Raw genomic sequence first — 20,854 nt, forward strand, 5'->3', positions numbered from 1 at the left:
AGACCCACTGCAAGGTCAGACTGAAGCTTGGCGCTTGGATTCAGTCACTGCCTTTGCTTCTTTCTGACTCAGAACTTGAAATATTAATTTTCTGGGAAGACGCTGATCACCAGTGTCCTTCCCAAGGGCTAAATTAAATTCAAAGCTCTGTTTTCAAATTAGTCTTTGTTTTGGATCTTCAAGTTTACATTTGAAAAGAGGGAACATTTCCCACATCTGGTTGTTTTCTTTGTGCTTACAAGCTATAATTGTGAAGATGCGAATTGCTGTAAAGTATAGAGCAGAACAGAATTTACCCTCTAACTCTTCCTCTTTCTATTGCAAAGGTCTCTTGTTTCTTTTCCGATTTCATAGAATGGCCGAGGCTGGAAGGGACCTTAGAGATCATTTAATCCAACCTCCCTGTCATGGGCAGGGATGCCTCTCAACTAGATCAGGCAACATTTCTTTGCTTTCCTTCTTTTCTTTTCTTTTCTTTTCTTTTCTTTTCTTTTCTTTTCTTTTCTTTTCTTTTCTTTTCTTTTCTTTTCTTTTCTTTTCTTTTCTTTTCTTTTCTTTTCTTTTCTTTTCTTTTCTTTTCTTTTCTTTTTTTTCTTTCCTTTCCTTTCCTTTCTTTCCTTCCTTTCTTTCCTTTCTTCCTTTCTTTCCTTTCTTCCCTCCCTCCCTCCCTGCCTTCTCTGGGTCCACCTGTGTTGATTGGAGATGGCTTTTAGTCATCTCCCTTCTGCTGGATTCTCTCTCATTCAAAAAGTCTTTGCTTTTCTGCAGCCTTTCTGCTTGTTGCCAAACCCCATCCTTCCTGCATTCCCATTCATTCCTTCCTTCCCGAGCATGACATCCACTAGCCTGTTGTGCGCCATCATTATCTCTATTATTTATTATACAATCTAATGCTTTATGATACGAGAGATTAATTTATTTTTTAGGTAATCTAGTTCAGACCTTGGAAAAAATGCAGGAAGTGTTAATAATAACTGTAATGTGTAGCAGATTACCATCCCTGGACAGAATGGATTCATTTAAATATAAATCACAGAAGCGTGGAATAGTTGAGGCTGGACAGGCCTCTGGAGATCGTCTAGTCCATCCCCCAAAGATGATCTGTACATAAAATTAATAAAACAGGATAATGGTAATGAACTGAGAACATCAGTTCAGGGAAATCTGGTGATGCATAATGAGATAATGCTTTATCTCAGAAAAAGTATAGGCATGTACAGTAGGTGAAAAGAAATCTCTTCTGTCAACCTGGGATTCAACTGTCAAAGAATTTCTGAGCGACTTCAGGAGTTTTAACACAAATGCAGTCCTAAAATACTTGTTACTAAGAGCCACGTTTGAAACAACATCATGCGCACGCTGTGGAATTAGAAAAGAGATCTTTTTCATATTCATGTGAATATAAACCTGATGTTTGCTTATGTATATATAGAAAGAACATCTTGTACCTCTCGAGCTAACACCTTTTCGACGCTAGGGAAATCTGGCACGTTGAAATGCCGATTTGGATTCTGCAGCACTTACATAACGAGCCCCTCCACAGGCGCCTGCAGGAGCGTGCCGGTGACTGCGGCACCTCCTGGGTGGCCCAGGTGAGCAGCGACGGGAGACACAGCTCCAGCTGTACTCGGCTCTTGCTTCGGCTGTGCGCAGAAAATAGGGAAAGTCATATGATATCATAACACAGAATGGCTTAGGTTGGAAGGGACATTAGAGATCACTTAATCCAACCTCCCTGCCGTGGCCAGGGACACTTCTCAACAAGACCAGGATGCTCAAAGTCTCAGTCGTGGAATCTTTTGTGAAATACATCAGCCTCAGTAAAGTGAGCATCATGCAGATGCCGCTCACACAGAGCACCAAACTGTTGACTGTTACTGGAGATCAAGAGAAGCCTTCGCCATCACCTAAACCTTGCTAAAGCACAGCCTGCCTGTGGCATCTCTCGGTTCTTGTCATCAAGGGATACAACAAATAAGGGTAAGGATGGAGCCTCTGTAGCAAATGTCCAAGACGTGAAAGTGTAGATTTCTCTCAGATAGAGATTAGGGAAATAAAAAATAAGTATTTGGATATTGTGCATTTCCAACCAATCTGTTGCCACCTGGGGCCATTGGTTAGGAGACCTCTGGGAGTTGCCCTGGGGCACCTTGGTCCATTAGCTAGTCCTGACACCCACAGTTCTATCGTACACAAATATCTGAGCCTTGAAAATTTGCTAAGAATTACCAGCTTCGTCGCGGGGGAATTAATTTTTGGACACTGCGTCCCTTCAATCATAACATGGACTAGTTTAATTGTGCTATCACAAGGACAACAGAAAAACGTGGTCACGATTTCAGAAACACTTCCATTTTAAAACCAGATGGGTGGATAGTGACTAAATGATTTTGTTTAAGCTGCATAGAAAGAATGCTTGGCCCAGCAGACCAGAGGTCTAAGCAGCATAATTTCTAACAACATCAGAATTATCCCCTTGCTATTTTAGAATGACAAATTTATTTTTTTTCTGTCTTCCCTCCTCCTTGAGCCATTTTCTGTAAGACCCTACCAGGAAGGAAATACATAGCCCACTACAACATTTTATAAAAAAGCTTTGAAAGCACGCTGTGATAGTTTTACAGTTTAGAGGACAAGTAAGCTTGTGTTAGATGCATCAGGTGTAGGCAGGAAACAGGGTTTTAAGAAATTACTGTGTTCTACAACATTACATCCTGTAACTGGGAACTTAAAGCATTTTTGACAGCAGAGTCTCCATGGAAATACTTACACTAAGACTGCAGCTATTATAAGAAGCAAAAATAAAGGCCGCCAAAAAGCTGCGGATATGTACATCTGGGGGAGATCAGTCAATTTTTGGACAATTCATACACTTTGCTTCATGTCTTCTACTTGTACTGCCTGTTCTAACTTAATTGGGAAGCAACAGAGAGTGCAAAAAATGTTCCTGGTTTGGCAGGAGAAGGTCGTGGCCCCAGGGACATGTGAGAAAGAAGCAGTTTGTGTTCGGGCCTGGTTTCATCTGGTTGAGGACACAGTAGAGATCATCCTAAAGGCTTTACGACAGAAGGGAAAAATGGAACAAAACGAACATATGCAGAAGACTTATTTGTTAGATTCAGTTTTTAATATTCACATCTGGTAAGTGCTGCAGCTGGTGTTATCAGCTCCGCCATCTCAAGGCACAGCTGGCCTTACTATAAAGGCAAGTATTGTGTGGGGTCCCACTGCTTTTTTGTACCAGCTCATCTCTACCATGTCTAATCTGCTCACCAGAGAACTCTTTCCTTTGCAGGGCCCTCAGAAAGCTCTTTACAGAGCCTTCTTTGGAACATTTTCCACCTGCAAAAAGTGTGGTGACATTTGCCATCATTCCTGTCATAGGGAACAACTTGGGCTCTCTTTGGAGCTGCCAGTGATAATTCACATCCAGCTCAAGAGCTGGGTAAGTAATGCATGTTTAGCATGGGAATAGTAATGTAATTTTTTTTTTCTTCTGTAAAGCTTCTCTTCTCGCCCAGCAACATGCCTTTCTAAAGGACAGGCCAAATCAAGTACCTGGATGTTATCTTATGCCTTTGTTAGTCCAGCGTTCTTGAGTTCTGTTCATCTCTAAATCTGGGCTAAATTTAAGCAGTATTCCTAATTCGGAGGATATTTTTTTGCAAGAAGCTATACTTGCTTTATATCAAAATTTATTCTGCAAACTTTGGGGAATATACTTTCTTTTCTACAACTTGGGAAGTCAGAGGATAAACACTAGAATCACAGAAAATCTGAGCGTGTTTCATTATTGAGAAATTAAAATGCTTTGCAGGAAGCCTGTGACATTTCTGTCTCTGAACATACAAGAGCACACCACAGAATTGGTAGGAACTGATCTAACTCTCCATACTGGACAGAAAACTCACCTGCTGCCATACAAGCTCCTCAGGAACCTGAAACAGAAAAGTGAGATGGTCCCCAGGGCCAGAGAAATGTGAAGCTTTGAACTATGGGGAGTACACAGAGAGGACTCTGTTGAATAAAGCAAGAGGAGTGTAAGCTCATGGCCTGTCTTGCTGACTTGCGGGTCAGAGCGCCAGGTGTTTCAGCAACGATGCCTTGAAACCCCAACCTGCACGGCAGAGAACCCCTCTGTTCTTAAAAGATTTCTACCGTAGAGATTGTCCTCTTCTATGCATTCTCACAAGCCTACGCTTGGCCTCTTCTGCTCCAGCAGAAATACTGTGCATTTTCTGTACTCACACAGTTAGTAACCGTACCTGCTAACAGGGGCTAGAATTTTTAAACCAGCTGTGTCCCCAAAGGGCCTGTGCACACAGACAAATGCATCCTCAGTGGCGGTAGCACAGCGGCGTTGTGGCATCTTCCCTGCACTCCTTTGGTGACTTTGGTGTTTCTTCTGGGCAGGGACATGGTGTAACGCCCAACTAAAGCTGAATCACGTGGCAAGCAGTTCTGAATTTTCGGTAAAGAATGATTGGAAAGGTGACTATTTTATTATTTTTAAGTAATCAACATGGAAACGGTAGCAACGATTAAGTCACAAACAGGCATAGCCTAATTGTAACCATGGCATTAATATTTCACGTGAATATAACAGAAATTACAAGTATGTTAACATTATTCATTCTCAGTCAATGAACAAAAGTGTACAGTAAGGTCAGCATTAATCTATTAGGAATGCTACAAAACCAGCCCGCCAGTGTCCTTCAAAAGTAGAGCGCTGGCTGCAAGACAGGCTGGAACGACTGCTGCCCGTCCCTTCAGGCAGCTGTACTCCAGGGCTGCCTACGGACCCTCCCTGTTCTCCCATTTCTGTGTGTAGTTCTGATAATTTCCCTTTGTTTGTTAGGGGTACAAAAGCACTACCTGTTAGGAAAAAAAAAAAACCACCAAAAAAGAGCTACAGTGCCAAGGGCCAGCCCTCACCCTCTGCATGAATAACACATGATGCAGCCCGGGAGCTCATGCCAGGGGCAAAGGTGGCTCCATTGACACTCTGTGACGTTCATCTGTATCTGCCATTCAAAGTCTTTTCCCACCCTCCCCTAACTCGTTGCTCCAAGGACAGGACATACTTACGGAGCTGTACCGCTTTCAACATGCTTTTCCTTTACATATCGCTCTTTAAAAGGAATTCTGTAACACAAAATAAACATTTTGCTTTTGTAGAAAGGGGGTTCTTTACATACACCCCTTCCATCTCCTAGTCCTTGCACCGTACCTTCTTCTTCTTCAAAACATTTACTAATGCATGTACTTAACCACCAGCCTCCTAATACAAGTACCAAAGTGACACTACGAAAGGCTAACTTGCGTTTGGTATTGTGGTCCTGGCTCCTCTTGGTCTGAGCAACATAGGAGAAACTTCTCAGCTAGAACATTTTCATAACCATAGAGAGGGATACACCCTCAAAAATAAAAACCCCAGTCTTTTTAGAACCGGACCAGATGACATCAGTGTGAACAAAGCAGTAATCTCCATCTTTCGTCCCATCAGGATTCTTCCTAGGGTGCCATCTGCCGTGTCATTTTCACTGTAGAGACAAGAGAAGACATAAGCTTGTCTATTGTCAATTCTATAAGTTTTGATGAAGGAGGAAATAAAAAAACCCCATACAGCTTGCTCAAGTGGGCTCTCTTTTTTTCTCAAACTCATTTACTAAGACCTCTCGTACTCATTCTCCTCCAGCTCTTGACGCTCTGGGAAAAAAACAAAACAAAACAACCCCCAAAACCCAAACCCCAACCAACCAAAAGACCACTAGCCCAGAAAAGGAGACGTGTGATTATTTCTGCAGAGAGTTCAGTAATGTTTTTGGATGACACTGTTGTAAGCTGGTGTTTCCCATAGATAACTACTTCTAATCATCTGTTTATTAATTACAGCAAAGCAAATCAATTAGCCAATATTGTAGATTTGTGCTGTCAGGCCAAGTTTGAACATTCTCAGAAACAACACAGTGTGCACCAATAATGAAGTAGCTGACTATCTGCATTCCTCTTCTGGCCATCAAGCTTAAACATCGCAGAAGAATTTAAAGCCGTGCAAAACTAAGGCCGTGGTTTCACAACGTGACGGCTTCTGCAGCAACATTGCTGTAAGCTTCTCCCTCACACCCCCTGCTCTGCAAGCCCTGCAGCTTTGTGGGACAATGCTCTGAGCTTGGTTAGGGAATACAGAGTGAGGGCACGGGGATTAAGCCCGTACTACTCTCCTAGTATTTTGCTGTGACACCACAGCCTCATAAAACTTCCACCCTGACTTATTCCCACGAGGAACACACCGGTGTAGTTGTCCTGCCAACCGGTCCCTCTTCTGTCCGATGCTTCCCGGCATGCGGCAGCTCTGAACTGTCCCGATAGTCTCGGCCCTTGGAGTTCTGCATGTCCAGCACTGCCCGGCTCTTTGACGGAAGGGGCGGCTTGTTCTGCTGTCCCTGGATGCTTGGGCTGCCTTCAGACCTCAGCGGCTTGACCAGTTTTGTGAGCGGTGCCGAGTTTTCTGATGATGTAGTCATCTTCGGTTTGCTGTGAGTCTTTCCACCTGGATTCTTTTCTTCAGACTGGCCGGAGCAGGTGTAGGACCGAAATCGCTGCGTGGGCACCAGGAACGGTGGGGATGGTTGTTTGCCGGAAGTCTTGCTGCTCTCAGGCTCCTGTGACTTTGTGAGATGACAGCTCTGATCGGGCAGTGGTGGCTGTTCTTTTCGCAAGGCCTTGGGGTAGTCCTGCTCTTTCTTTGATGCCACCTTGCCCTTAGAGCTCATGGAACCATACAGTGGGTTCTCAAACATCTCTGGCTTTTGCTGTCCCTCCTCCTGAAGCAAAGGCTCTGCTGCGGTTTTCCCCAGTTCAGGTGGCCTACAGTCATCGAAGAAGTGCAAAAAGGAGACTTGTAAAGAGCAGGCAAGAGACACTGACTGATTTAAAGAGAAAACGAATAGGAAACGAGCATGATAAAATTAAACTACTGTGCAAAGGGGTAGCAGGATAACAGTTAAACTCGGGGAGGAGAGACCAGAACTGTGTACTGTTTTTACTTCATTTAATCATTATTAACATGACAGCTGAGAGCAGATATGCTCTCTGCTGGACTACAGTCTTGTCAGAGTGATACTTGGCTTCCCTTTAAATGGAGATAAGCTTCTGAGCTAAAATGTGCCAAGTGCTTTGATGGCTCTGCAACATGCACAAATCTGAATTTAAACATTAATAAGAATCCTCAGATCTGGCAGAAAGGATTGAAATGGCTGTCTGGACAGTTAACTTAAGAGCTCACATCACACTGTAGCATTTCACAACTAGGTCGATCTTGTCTTGCTACCAGTGCCACATGGTATTCCTGGGGAAGGGATAAAACCCCCTAATGCACCCAAATGCACAATATGTAAGTAACAGCTATATGCTGTAGGGTGAGACAATTATTGTGCATTCACAGCTGAGCTCTTGGAATTGAGGCTCGGACTGGAATGACAGCACAGTTGTACCACGGGACACGGGAGGGTTCGTGGGTTTGCATGACTCCACCTGACTTGGCAAGGCTTTCATCTGGAGAATTGCCGTGAGACTTAAAACGCCAGTAGCACTGAACAGAGTGGAATAGGGCTGAGTGGCACACGTTCCTTGCCTCCACTTATTTTCTGGAAGGCAGCACATGCAGGAGCAAAGAGCTGAGAGCAGGTAAGTGTTGTCAGGTACATAGCAGATGGAGCCAGTGCTCGCAGCTCCGACTCCTGCATGTCCTGGCTCCCAGAGTGCCACGTGCCTTTCCCAGGGAACTCGAGCGCAGACTCAGAAAGAGGTGCCACTGTGGAAAAGAGGTCTGGAACGAGGGCACCAATTGCATACGTGCGCTAGGGTAGAGTAGCCTCATCACTTTACTAATTTGAGGAGGGATGGGATATTTTTAATTACTGGATGGAAATTCTGCATTAAGGCTTGTGATAGATGCAGCACAAGGATGCTAACTTCTATAGCAAGCTGGACCTTTGTACAGTGGTGCAATTAGAAATTTAGCTAAAGTACTTCACGTATGACACGTGAAGGAGCTCTCCTTCACATCCAGTGGGAAGATCTATGCTACGCTCTTCTCCTTTCTTCTGTGTTACTACAGCCAGCTCTGTAGTCTTCTCCTTCTCTTCTCTTGGCAGAGAATTTATCTTACACGTATATTTTTGATGTTCCTTTCACAAAAGTCTGAGGAACTACAGTGGTTTTCTTTGAATGTGTAAGGACTGCACTTGTGACTTTCACTCATCTTTTTGTAATTCCAGAAATGAAAGACTGAAAGAATATGCTGCACCTTGAGCTCTCCACACAGATAATGAAATAGCAGCTGTGCAAAATGACAGGAGAGAAGGGACTAGCCCCAGCGCAAAACTCAAAGACTCACAGGTACTCTTGACTCCGACCACAAATGTTTCTGTTTACTGTAGGCTGGAGGGATGGTTTTGGAGACAGGGGCGACAAGGAGAGTGATGTGGAGGATGACTGACTCTGTCCCATTACGGAGATAATCTCTTTGGGCTGCTGCTCGTAGCTCCAGAGAGAATGTGGCTGGTCTGGTGAAGGTATCTGCTTCAGCTGGCTGGTTGCAGAGGGTTGCTGAGAGAAACCAGCCATCCCCAGGTAGCTGGGGTTGCTGATGTCTGTGGGAGTGGAGCTGCTGAAGAGAAGGAACATTGTTAGAAAGGTACATGCACAAATACATTTATTTTTTTGTCTCCCTGCCAGCTACAAAGGAGTTAGTGCCCACCTACTTTTTTTTTTAATATATATACTTCTTTTTTTTCTGTCACTGCTGTTTCAGAATCAGAAGGTAAGTGGGAGTCCTGTTAGCATCTCCCTCCCCTGGGTCACCAGAGAGGAAGCATCTGGGCCAAGGCCACCTCCCCCAGCCCCAAATAGTTCCTCTGACTACAGCAGGTGCTTCCATTTCCAGCCTGCAGAGAGCACTCAGCTTCTGCAGCCTTTTGCAGGTTTCTGGGCCCAGCAGTTGAGCTTCCCTCCCCAAGCTGGCAGAGGTAAAGGAGCAAGATTACCGTAACATATCCTCCTTTCCTGGGTTGTCTGGAGAAGGGGAAGCACTCCCCCGATAGCGAGCAATGGCTGCTGCCTCTCTGGCCATCAAATGAGTAGGTTTTGACTTTCTGCTGGAAATAAAAAGGCCCTTTTTAATTGGGGTGCAGGGACCCAGTTTGACTAATGCATTCTCAGCTTTTGAAGCTTTGGGCACAGAAGTGTTGACCAGTCCTGACTAGGGAGCCACAAAGGCAGCTTCCCAGTGCTCACCATGCCTATTAATACTGCTCCCGCAGCAAGCCTGGCTTGGTGTTTATCAAAACAACAAATTATCTGTAACTGACTTACCCACTTGCCCTTTACCTGTTAGTCTGATCCCAATCTTTGCCAGGCTCTAAGTTGCTGATGTTCTTTGGTTTCTGTCCAGCCATTTCATCACGTTCAATCTTGACAAAATCTGAAGGAAAGACGAGGCGCAAAAGAGTGTTTTAGCAGCTTCAGAGTCTGATTCCCTGAGTTTTCTGTGATACCGCTTGTATTAAGGCACCTCTCTTTATAAGAGTGACAGTAAGACAGTGAAACAGTTGTTGCTATTACATTTTCAGCTGCGCACTAACACATGCTATGTTTTGTTGACATAGGAAAAAGTGTGTGTCTTGAAATACAAAGGTCATAGATCCCCCAAACAGTCATAGTCAGGTCATTTACCATTGACAGTAAGAGTACATGTTGGGAGGCTGCTTTTGTATGCTGAAAGAGAACAGGTAGCAGGGTGAAAATAAGCAAAGTTTGTGATCTTTTAGCTGAGGAACGGCTCCTTGAGAGCCTCACATGCTCTCTGCAGATGTTCCCCTTGGTGACTGGAGCAGGGAGAGCTTCAGCACCTCCTCATATATAGCCACTACAAGTGGAAATAATGGTATTGCCATTCAACAAAATCAGTATCAGTGACAGACAGGGGGCTCTCTCAGTCTGTCAAATTTACTTGAATGATGAAAAGGAAAACCCCAAATGGAATTGCTGTGTCTTTCTGAAAGAGTACAGGTATACTCCTGAGAATTAATGATACTCACATCTCCTTGCAGTCAGCATTAAATGCTCTTGCCTCTTTGGGACTAAAAGCACTACAAGGATAATTTTCAGTTCCTTGGCAGTTACCAGAAATCTTTTGAGATGGATATTCTATAGGATGAGCATTGCAGAGATGATCTCGTTCCTTACCATATAGTTTCTCTCTCTGTTTTCCTTGTGATGTTTGTAACTTGATTTCACCTTGGAAGACCCCTGTTTTCTCACCATGGTGTGTCAGCACGGTATGGATAGGAACTAAGGACTCTGTTGCTTCTATTCGCAGGGCAATGCAGCCTTCCCCTAGAGGATGACAAGGCGACAATGAGTCCAGGACTGAGAAAAAAAGCATCGAAATCTCTTTCTCATGTCAGTCTTACTATCACTACGCTAACAAGGCTGAGATTGCTGGAGAGAATCTGCTTTGGATCACAGTAAGGAGTGTAATGTCTCTTGAAAAATCAGGGGCGTTCATTTCAGTTCTTCAGATATGTGTGAAGGATTTGGGCACTGGAGACACTCGCAGGTGACTACTGGATTCTGAGCTTCATTACTGGTATGAAAAACATGAGCCCCCATCTACAATTTCAGTTAATGGGATTTCAGCAAAGAGCCTTCTGCAGTCTCTGGCTGGTTTGGATTTGGAAGCTGGCAGCACTGACAATGACTTTTCTGTAGCTGGGAGAAACGCACCAAGTAACTGCAAGAGGAAAAGGATTTGTATGTTCTGAACAAACCCATTTAAACAGACTGACTCCTGATATAACTACCCTGCAGTACTTTCTTTTTAAGCCACTGCTTTTTTAGGGCTGGCAAAGCTCACACAGCTTGTTGCTTCCAGTTCATATCCTTCTAATCATAATTACCTCACAAAATACTGCCCACAAGGCATTTTTTTATGCACTGAGTTCTAAATCAGAAGTCAGAGCATCATAGATGTTCAGTCTATAGGAGTTACTTCTGTTCTCTCCCACTCTTTCAGCGGTTTGGAAAAATCTAAGTAGATTTTGACTCATGCAGAACTTTAGAGCTAAGCACTTACCGTAAGACTCATCGCTGTCTGATGACTTAATGCTGATCAGGATGTGTTGATCCAGTAGGTATTCTGGGTCTGAAATAATTGGAGTCAGCTGCAAAGACAAGTTAATGTGGGTCAATACAACAGGCGGGCTACATGAACACAGTTCTCCCTGTGCCTCAGTCCCAAATGAGCAAAACTCAGCTGGACAGGCCCATGAGTCTGTCGTGTCATCCCCAGGATCAGCCTCTTCGATGATGTCTGGAGACCTGTGGTAGAAGGCTACGCACTTTTAGAGTCCCTTTGCTTTCGCTCCCAGCATAGCAGACAGAAAGCTACAAATCAGGGACTCTCATCACACTGAGCTGCCGTTCTTTCCTGCAGTAGTGACTGAAAATTGCTTTAGGTGATCTGGTCTCTGATTACAGGCTGTTGCCAAAAATCTGTTTGGCTGGTGTTAATAATCACTTATTGTAGAGTCTTTCCCCAATCTCTCAGTGTAAGGAACTCTTTCCAAAGTTAGTAGTTCTTCTTTTGGGCTATTCAGAAGGGTACCGACATGCATATTTTCTACAAATCCAAGAACTCTGATAGTTCTTCCAGCTCCCACCATGCCAAGAAATGGAGAACAGCTCTGATCTCAAGGACAGTGTCTTTGGCATTGACATGCAGAACACTTCTGGCTATTGATGGCCCTTTTAACATGGGTAAATAAATACTTAGTCAACTTTTCTCAGAAATACCAAGAAAAAGAAACTCTGTCTCACAGGACAAAGAAACTACAGCTGTTTTATTCCCATCTAAAACTAAAATAAAAGTATAAAATGAGCCTGCTTAAAATACTTGTCAGCATAGTTATGCTCACTAAAAAGATGAGAAAAAAAGTCATGCTCCTGAGTGACATAATCAGGCCAGCAACATTCCTGATACAGATGAAAACATACTGGCAAGAAACTCCTTTCCTGCTTGTAACACACTCTGTTTAACTTAAGCCCATCCTGTGTTCTTAGAGCCCCTTTTGAGTGTAAACAAGACCACAACCATGTTCCTGGAAGCAATGTTTCCATAAGCAAAAGACATAATGTTGCTTATGGGATGCAAGTGGAGGGCTTCTTTTTCACATGGATATGGAAACACAGTCCCAGTTTACCTTTGGAAGAGCATCAACGAACTTTACCACAAGCTCCCCTTCATTCCCATCCTCATTTTCTCCTTCCTGGCTCTTTACGAAACCTGCGAAGCAACGAGAAAGGAGTTCACCACAAGAGAGGCAGCAAGAACTTGGCTACAAATCCTTTTCAGATGATAGATCACTAAAAGGCCTGCAATTATTTCCCCGCTTGGACGCAAGTTTTAAAAGTATTAAGAAGCTTAAAGTCTGAGCTTTGGATGAATGTTTACACAGTAAATTTACAAGTGATTTTACTGGAGCATTGTTAAATGGTTTTATTTTACAGTTAAACTTGGCACCGAAAAGCTCAGCGCATACATGGGCTGGAGGATAAGAACATGACAGCTCTTCCTACGCCACTCAAGATAGCACACTTTTGAAATTCTAATTTAAGATTCGTAATACACTGTTTCCATAGAAATTTATGCAAATTTTGATACAGCTAAAAAATAATCTTTTATGGAACTGTCTTTGACACAGCGCTCTGACATGCGACAATGTGGTGAAGCACCGAAGGAATGCTGTCCCACTTACAGGAGCAGTCCTGTGATGGGGAATTGCTTAAAAAAACCCCACAGCAAGGGCATGTAGGCTCGCGTTACATAAACAGCTGAGACTCAGCCCTGCAGCACAGGGACAGAGAGTAAAATCTGCAGCGCTGGTGGATACACAGTCCCATTTACAGAATCAAATCACTATCCTTTCACTTGATCCTTTCACTTACTCTTTTTTAAACTGGGCTAATTAACTTATTTTTACTAGCATAATGCAGATGCTTTACTTTGAAAGCCCCCAATCATTTGCAGCGGGCACAATCAGGAATTTAATCAATTGCCTGTTTGCTAAGTAGAGATTTTCTAAATGATAAGCAAGAACAACATGTGTTTCTCTTCAAGAAAGAAATGATTGGGTTGCCCAACAAGATTCAAGACGTGGTGGAAGGCAGCACATCTAAGCATGGATCACAGCTAAATGGCTGTGGGGTTGAGATTGTATTGCTGATGGGATAGGATGACTTGTAAACTACAACAAATCTCCAGGACAGCCCTTTTTTGTACTGGAATAAGTGATCCACCCAGCTATTTGTTTAGATCAAAGCAGGAGGAAGGGGAACTAATGCCAACAAGCAGGAAACTTTGACAGAATAAAGATGAGTAAACCCATACTTTCTAAGCAGCTAGAGTGAAACTCGATGTAGAACTTGGTCTGGGACTTGGTCTTCAGGGTAGCATAGCAGTGCAGGAACTCGATCTCCCCTTGGGATTCCATGTACTTGGAGTCTAGGAAAGAAGAAAGGGAAATAATATCACTTTCAGTAGGAGAAAAAGAGAGGGATTTTTTCAATGGACTCTCGAAGAATCTGCTGCTTCTTTCAACATATACAAAGCACTGCGTTTTGTATGCGACTGACCATTCTTTGAAACAAACTGTGAGGTGACTCCCACTTCAAAGGTGGCAAAGACAGGGCTGTGGTCACTTGTCACGATGTCAGTCGTGCAGCCTGCCAACAAGAAAGGGAGGATAGTTACCGCCCTGTGTTCTGCCCGGCTCCTGTGAGATCGCTGCAATAGAAATATGATTCGGTAATTTTCCAGAAAACGTAACTGTCGCTGTGGTAACTGTCTCTAGTCAAAGGTGTTTCTACATATCTCATGTTAGTATATAGGAATGGAGCTCTCTCATCAAAATACATGAAGATTTGGTTAACGGACACAATGTTACCACATCATTTTGCAAGTGATTGTCAGTGTTAAGATTCCCCCAGTACAAAAAACATTTGCAGGATTCCTGGTTGCCTCTGCAACGTGCACAGCTCATTAAAGCTCTAATATGGCAGGAAATCACACAAGAACACAGTGGCATTACCTCAGTGCTGTAGAGCAACTCACGGCCTAAGATTAACAGCAAGGTCTTGACTTGGCGTAAACGCACGCTGAGTTCCAGCAAGCCCAGTCCATTGAACAGGACAGTGCACAAAAGCAGATGCCAGGCTTTCTAGAGGTTCTTGTTTGACCACACACCTCATCACCATAGTCTCTCCAATCAGGTCAGTCCACCTTCTACCCTAAGAGACCCCTAGAACCCTCCTCTCAATCCCATCCGTAGGAAATCATCAACATCATACTCATGTGCTTGGTCCTACATATAGTAGCAACTACTGTCTGAGTCTTTTTTCAAGTAGGCTTCCTCTCATCCCTGCACTGCAGTTTTGTGACACTTCTCAGCAAGAGAGGGAACAGGCTCTTGGTGCCACACAGGCCTTCTGGAGCATGATTTGGTAGGAGAGAAATGTTTGCAGCTCCAGCCTCTGCAGACTGGACTGTGTACACAGGGTCTGCCCTGCTGGCACCATCAAGTAAGGAGCTCCTGGTGAAAGTGCACAGGAAAAGTGGTGATTGTTGCCAAGAAATAACTGGTGTGAAGTGATCCTACAGTGTGGCTTAAAGCTGGCCAGCTGCGGGTGTCTGAGTGGTATTCTGCATATAAAAGAATTACAGAATTAACTCCCAGCCTTGTAAGGTTACAGGCAGAGAGCTTTGGCTCCCGTCTGCTTGGTTTAACATCAGGTCCCTCTATGCTGAGTGCCTGGCAGTGCAGGGAGATCCTACAGACTCTGCTCTGAATCATTTCCGTTTCAGACTGATTGCTTTGCTATCTACAATCTGTTATCTACCCACCATAGGACTGACACACAACGTGCACCATGGGGTATGATTTCCAGAGCACTCGATCACACCAGGATGGCAAATTGTACTTCATCTGCAAACCAAGGGAGAAGTGATGTCAGGAAGAAGGGAAAGGATCAGTTCGCAAAAGAACAAGAAATTCACTTGCCCAAGCACCATATATTTGTGTCAAATTTTTTTTGTGTGTATTGACTTCTTTCAAAACACTACAAGGGCAGAAAAGGCAGAGATTGCTTTAGGTCACTTTCTTATGTAGGAGTTACTTCCCTTGCTCTGCCAGGTCCTTCTGAAGGGAAATCAGTTTTCACCTACCCCTGTAGCTTTTTGCTTGGTGTAAGCATACTTGTCCCTGGTACCTCTTTCAAAACGGTAAGTTGGAGCAAAGGTAATCTCTTCTTCCTCTAAAACAGAGAGATAGCTCTGTTACCGTTCAGCCTGTTAAGAACCCTCATCTGGGCAAGACAGCTGCTTCTCGGTACACTATGCCCCATATGAGGTCTGGCAGAGAAAGTTACTGGAAGGGGCAGGGGAACCTGCCGACAAACTGAGAATCTTACCGAAATGCAGAAACACCTTTTGGTCCCTTCTCTCTATCAGAAGCTGGTCGAAAGCCAGCAGCTCCGGATACTGCTGCTGCCTGATCTTCTGGATAATATTCTCTGCTTCCTGCCAACAGGGAAACAGCAGAGCTGCAGATGATGCATACTCCCTTCACTGGTGAGCCAGCAAGCGCTTCTGAGCTGTCAGAGCTGTACCCCTGTCACTTCCCAACCTCTCCCTTCACTGAAAGGCCCAGTTTCTGCTGCGTGGCTGAACATTTGTCCATCAAAACAGGCATCAAAGGGCCCACACATCCCCTGAATAAGCATATACACACATACAACCAGATGTACATCAGCATCAGGCTTGCCGTTGTCTCCAGCTACTGAAACCTCTCCAGTATTTATTACAGCTTGCCAATTTCTGAAGGCCAGTTCTGAGCCATTAAAAGCCAACCAAGTAGAGCCAGAAAGGCAGACTCTGGATCAAGCTGTTTGGGGACAGATGTTCGCTCGCATTGGGAAGGGGAGTTGGGAGATTCGGGGAAGCGATGCTGCCTGGAGCAGCAAAGCGTGCCAGGCGGCATTCCTGGGTCCATGAATCCTTGGAGAGGGCAAAGAGAATTTCCTCACTCTGCCTCAACTGGTGTCACAGTCATGCCCTGGGGATCCCTTCTCCCTCCCCTCTTTCTGCCACTCTTTCTACCCTGTTGCCCTACATTAGAAAAAGATAGTGCTTCTATAGCAACACGGTGCTTTGTCTCTCCAGGGATTCATGCAGAGTCCCTAACCGTTGGGGGCTGTTCCACGCGGTAGTTCAAGTCTCCCAGCCAGAAAAGATGAGTAAAGCGATGAGTGATGTTAAATGGACTCAGTTTCTTATCTCCCAGTGTCAGGAAGCGCAGGATGTTCATGTAGTTCTGGTTGCGTCTGTCAAGACAAGAAACATCTGCCTGACATACTAAATTGTCGTGCGATTTCTGAATGTCTGAGTTGGCAGAGACTGCTGCTCTACCATGCAGGAACCCATCTGGCTCAACACCTAGAGGAGAGCAGATCAGAAGCCGAGAACTTGCCACCCCTGCCTCACACTGCACCTTGGCAGACAGGCCCCAGGTAAGGCACTCAGTGTCTCCTGGGGAGCCAGCCTGCTTCGTGCAGGCTCTCACACAGCACAGCGGTCGTGCTGACGCTCGTGTTGTCTGGGGAGCAGCCGGCTGTCAGGAGGGGACGATGGCTTTTACAGCAACTCCGGGCTGCTTTACCTTGGGCATCAGACTGTTCCCACCTGAACTGTAAGGCTGTCCTAAAGCCACTTCTGTTGCCCCCTGGGGCTGTGCTTCTCTGAGCTGCACGGCCTAGAAATCCAGCACTAGATCATTGCCTTCAGATTTCAGCAGCAAACACAAATGTAACTGGATTTTGGCAGCTATTCCCTGGGGAACCCTTCCGTAAAAGTTAACTCCATCAGTGGCAAAGACCCTGTGCAGAAATCCCACGCCATCTGTTTTCTGGGTCCTGGGAAAGATGGCAAAGCCAACCTCTTCATTTCAAGTCCTCTTGGCTTTCAAAACCACTCCTTCCAACTGCTCCAGCTCCTCCCAGTGTGGGCGCAGATCTCCCACCAATGTCAGGATCTTTGCCTTCCAGTCCTGTGCTGCACAGAACCTGCCTAGACCATGCCAATTCATTTCACAGCTGGGTATAGAGAATTAGCCACCGTGGAGATAACTTCTGTGCTCCACGCCTCCCTTGTCGCACTCCTGACAGCAGGATCTCTCTCAGCTGTGCCCCAGGGTGCACCACAGCTCCCGTGCTTGCAGCACTGCCTACAGTGAGGAGGCAGACAGTCCCCTTCAGCACATTATTCTGGGATGGGAAAAGCCTTCCCACGTCTCTCCAAAACCCTGTAGATCAGGGAACTGTTTTCCTCATGTACTGGGCTCGCATGACAGGTCACACAAGTGTTGCATGAGAGGTTTACACTTGGCTCTGAAATCATTTTGCTGTTCATTTTGCCTGTACCCATGTGGTATGGCTATTGTAGCAGAAGGCCCTCACTTAAATGGTGACATGGTAAACAGCATCTTTAGCACAGGTTGTCCTCCCAGGAAACATTTAAGGATTTTTTTAGGGTCAGGAAAATGTACTCATGACTGTCTCGTGGACCCTCCTTCCAAACGTGGCCCAGAGAATTTCACCCTGGGTGAACATCCATTTTTGAGAGAGGAGGATGAATCTTACCTGTGTTTCTTTTCACTTCCTGAAGTCAAATGGCTGTTAACAAACCCAAAGGAGGTTCCATTAAACATGAATGACACCCCCACAGCTCCTTTATTACCTGGAAAAAGACAAGCCAAAAACATCAGGAAATCCATCCACTTCCAGGCTGAGTCTAGCAAAGATAACAAAGCACCTAGCACATCTTAAGTGAAGTGGAGGATGGAGAAGAGCAATAAGTTGACTTAATCAGCACAGAAGGAATTAGTACATACAGCACACATTGTGGTAACAAATTTTCTAAGGATGCTAAAAACTATAGTTGGAGGGAAATAAGTGCAACTTCCTTGTGGAACCCAAGAAAGAGCAATCCAATAGCCAGTCAAAGGTGTTTGTTGGGGATATAAATATATATTTATGTATTTGTGCTAGGTATATACTGAAATAATTTCCTCTTACAGGGTAAGATATAATCAGTGCCAGTGGGATATAACTCTAGTACCACTAGTGCCGCATAAATGTAGTCAAAGAAGCCTTGTGGAGAAAGAGCTCTTCCATTTCGAGGACAGTATTGGTACAGACCGAACAGATCTCAGTGCTCTGGACAAGACAGCGTCTCTTCCCTCACCCAGTGTGTTTGCGATGCCTGTCTTCACGTTGTCTGTGCAGATGTGGCTGATGCGGTTCTCATGTTCTGGCTTGGCCAGTACAACAATCCTGATGTTCCAGAGGGTATGGATTGCTATCTGCAGGGACGGGAAGGTTAGAGGTTATATTTCTGCATGTACCTGTGGAGCTGTGCTGCAGCCTTTCTGGCTCCTTCTCTAGTACTTCTCCTACACAAATTTTCTTCCTGTGCTCAGGATATGCTTTCAGTCATTTTAAGCAAAGGTGGGAGGAAGGACCTAGCTATTTTCTAGTGCTATTTTCTCGTTAATCATTTGATTGCCTTGCTTGCACAAAATACAGTTTCCCAATCACCATGAGAGTCAGAAGTTCTGCTCTCCTGTGGCCTTCCAGAGATGCTAAGGTTTGTTTCTTGACATCGCTAAAACTCAGGAATGTCCAAACGTGGTCTTAATAAGGTTCAGCCTCTTTTATGATTGTGTCTGTGTGCTGTTAACATCCTACCTTGAAAGTGCAATAGCCTAGGGTGAGCTCTAGGCTACAGCTGGCTCAGAAGGTTTTACATTCTCCTTTATGAAGGCTAAATTATCACTACCACTTGATTCAGGTATTCAGCATCTGCCCCTGCTCCCAGGCTGGCAGGCAAAGGAGATTCATGGCAGGGGCCCTGTTTTGGCAGTGGCAGGGTGGCTGTCTATAGCACTGTGCCCATCTGGCCAGCCTCAGGGGAGGATCTCGTGGAGTCCACCAACAAGTTCAATTCATCCTCCTTCACCCAAATGCAATGACAGTAAAGGCAGGGAAGGGAAGGAGGTGTAGGCAAAATGCCACTTGTTCCTCTGTCTCTTTTACTTGTACAACATGTAGTCTCTTCATATGCCCAAGTTATATGCAATAGCTGGAATAACCCCTCACCACTTTGAAGCTGATACTGGTGATTTCCTGCAGGGATTGCCTCAGGGTCTCCAGCCATTCCTTCTCCCCCTGGGGATCCTCCTGGGTGCCAATCACATAGATGTCATGAGGAATGTAGTCAGCAGTGTCATCACGGGTCTTCCCCTGTCCCTTGGAGAGAAACCAGGAGGTGATCTTCTTGGGGGGAGGTGCATCACCTTTTATTAACAAATCAAACACCAAAGTAAGTCAGAGCATATTCTGTCAAACCCAGCACACAGGCAACCCGTGGAGACAGAAATAATAGGCTTCACATTGACTTCATCTTGTATCAGTTTCCTATCAGCCAGGGCACACTGTTTTAAGGTGACAAAGATGTTAACTCCACCTGACCTGATGATGAAGGAGTAACTCTGCCTGGACTGTCTTCCTCTGTTTCATTAATTTACCAAAGCCAAGGCTAGCCAAGGATAAAGGCGAGGAGCTGCACTCCCGGACTTTATATTACCTCTTAAGTATGGCTGTGCACAGACAGCTCAGCTTACAGCAGCTGAACCAGGCTTTTCTCCCAAAATAGGGAAAATAACTTACACTCCACTGTTCTCAACTACACCTTTTCCCCTTCTCTAAATATCACATATACTCAGCAGGACACAAACAGTCCTTAGTCAGAACACACACCGTGTCTGGAGCTAATCATGGCAGTGAGCACACATGTTGGCAAGTGTCTGAGGGAACACCCATGTCAGAAGGGAGCCCATACCCATATTCCAGGTCCCAATGAAGATGGTGATCATATCAGGCTCTGGTTGCTCTGAGTGTTTATTCTTCATCTGCTGCAGAAGTTGGCAGAACCCTTCTCTCTTCTAGACAGGGAGGAGCAGAGACAATTAATGAGATGCTTAACTTCTCCAACATGACCTCTTGAAAAACTGGCTGAACCAGGAAATTCCCAGCACACTTGAAGGGCAGATTAGCTCTCCACTCTCCTGAAACCTTCTAAGAGGCTGTCTTTCCTGTGGCACTTTCTTAGGAATGTAGCTTGTGCATTACTTTAACGAGTGAGTACTGAGCTGAGTCAGAAGAAGCCTAGACTTCCCTCTGATCTGTCTATATGAACCTTCACATGACAACTTGCCTCTTCTCAGTGCTTGCTGATGCTCTTTCTTCTGCCTCAGTGACAGCACCTAGATATGGCCACCCTCTCGGTACTTCCCTTTACACAGTACACCTGTTCATTTTATGGGTGTTTCCAGAACAAAGGAGAAATTTCATTCTTGCAGAGCCAACGACCATCCTTCAACAATTTCTCTTTCTGCCAAGGAATACCCCTTGCACCTCTTCCACCCCGGTACCTGCTCCAGGCCAGCAGGAAGGAAATACTGTGTATGTACCTTGGAATCAGAAAAAACATATTCCTTCCGCTGTGTTTTCTCTTTTTCTGTTTCCAGCACAATCACCAGTTTGTTAGGGAACTTCTGGGACTTGATAAGCTGCAAGACTGAACAGAGACTGGATGTCATGAGCTGCAGTCACTGAAACTAGAATCCCACCAAAACTAACAGGACCCTGCTTGCAGGCTCAGGACTTACACAATCTT

At 44.9% G+C, this 20,854-nt stretch overlaps 1 protein-coding gene across 1 annotated transcript in view; it reads right to left on the minus strand.

Moving 5' to 3' along the window:
• Positions 1–1,524: 1,524 nt before the first annotated feature.
• The window catches only part of INPP5D (inositol polyphosphate-5-phosphatase, 145kDa), a gene marked incomplete at its 3' end in the record, with an annotated part of 56,951 nt that continues 37,621 nt past the window's right edge, over positions 1,525–20,854 (minus strand). The window contains exons 10-29 of the mRNA XM_009877349.1: positions 20,649–20,755; positions 20,018–20,120; positions 19,276–19,472; positions 18,362–18,479; positions 17,758–17,854; positions 16,305–16,443; positions 15,532–15,640; positions 15,287–15,375; positions 14,966–15,047; positions 13,699–13,788; positions 13,454–13,567; positions 12,267–12,349; positions 11,141–11,228; positions 10,252–10,401; positions 9,394–9,487; positions 9,051–9,158; positions 8,402–8,674; positions 6,294–6,870; positions 3,912–3,938; positions 1,525–1,643 (exon numbers count right to left, since the gene is read on the minus strand). Coding sequence (XP_009875651.1) covers positions 1,525–1,643; positions 3,912–3,938; positions 6,294–6,870; positions 8,402–8,674; positions 9,051–9,158; positions 9,394–9,487; positions 10,252–10,401; positions 11,141–11,228; positions 12,267–12,349; positions 13,454–13,567; positions 13,699–13,788; positions 14,966–15,047; positions 15,287–15,375; positions 15,532–15,640; positions 16,305–16,443; positions 17,758–17,854; positions 18,362–18,479; positions 19,276–19,472; positions 20,018–20,120; positions 20,649–20,755 — 2,764 coding nt within the window. The remainder of the gene's footprint in view (positions 1,644–3,911; positions 3,939–6,293; positions 6,871–8,401; positions 8,675–9,050; positions 9,159–9,393; positions 9,488–10,251; positions 10,402–11,140; positions 11,229–12,266; positions 12,350–13,453; positions 13,568–13,698; positions 13,789–14,965; positions 15,048–15,286; positions 15,376–15,531; positions 15,641–16,304; positions 16,444–17,757; positions 17,855–18,361; positions 18,480–19,275; positions 19,473–20,017; positions 20,121–20,648; positions 20,756–20,854) is intronic.

Source organism: Apaloderma vittatum, unplaced genomic scaffold (genome assembly GCF_000703405.1).
Source record: "Apaloderma vittatum isolate BGI_N311 unplaced genomic scaffold, ASM70340v1 scaffold3979, whole genome shotgun sequence".
Classification (NCBI taxonomy): Eukaryota; Metazoa; Chordata; class Aves; order Trogoniformes; family Trogonidae; genus Apaloderma; species Apaloderma vittatum.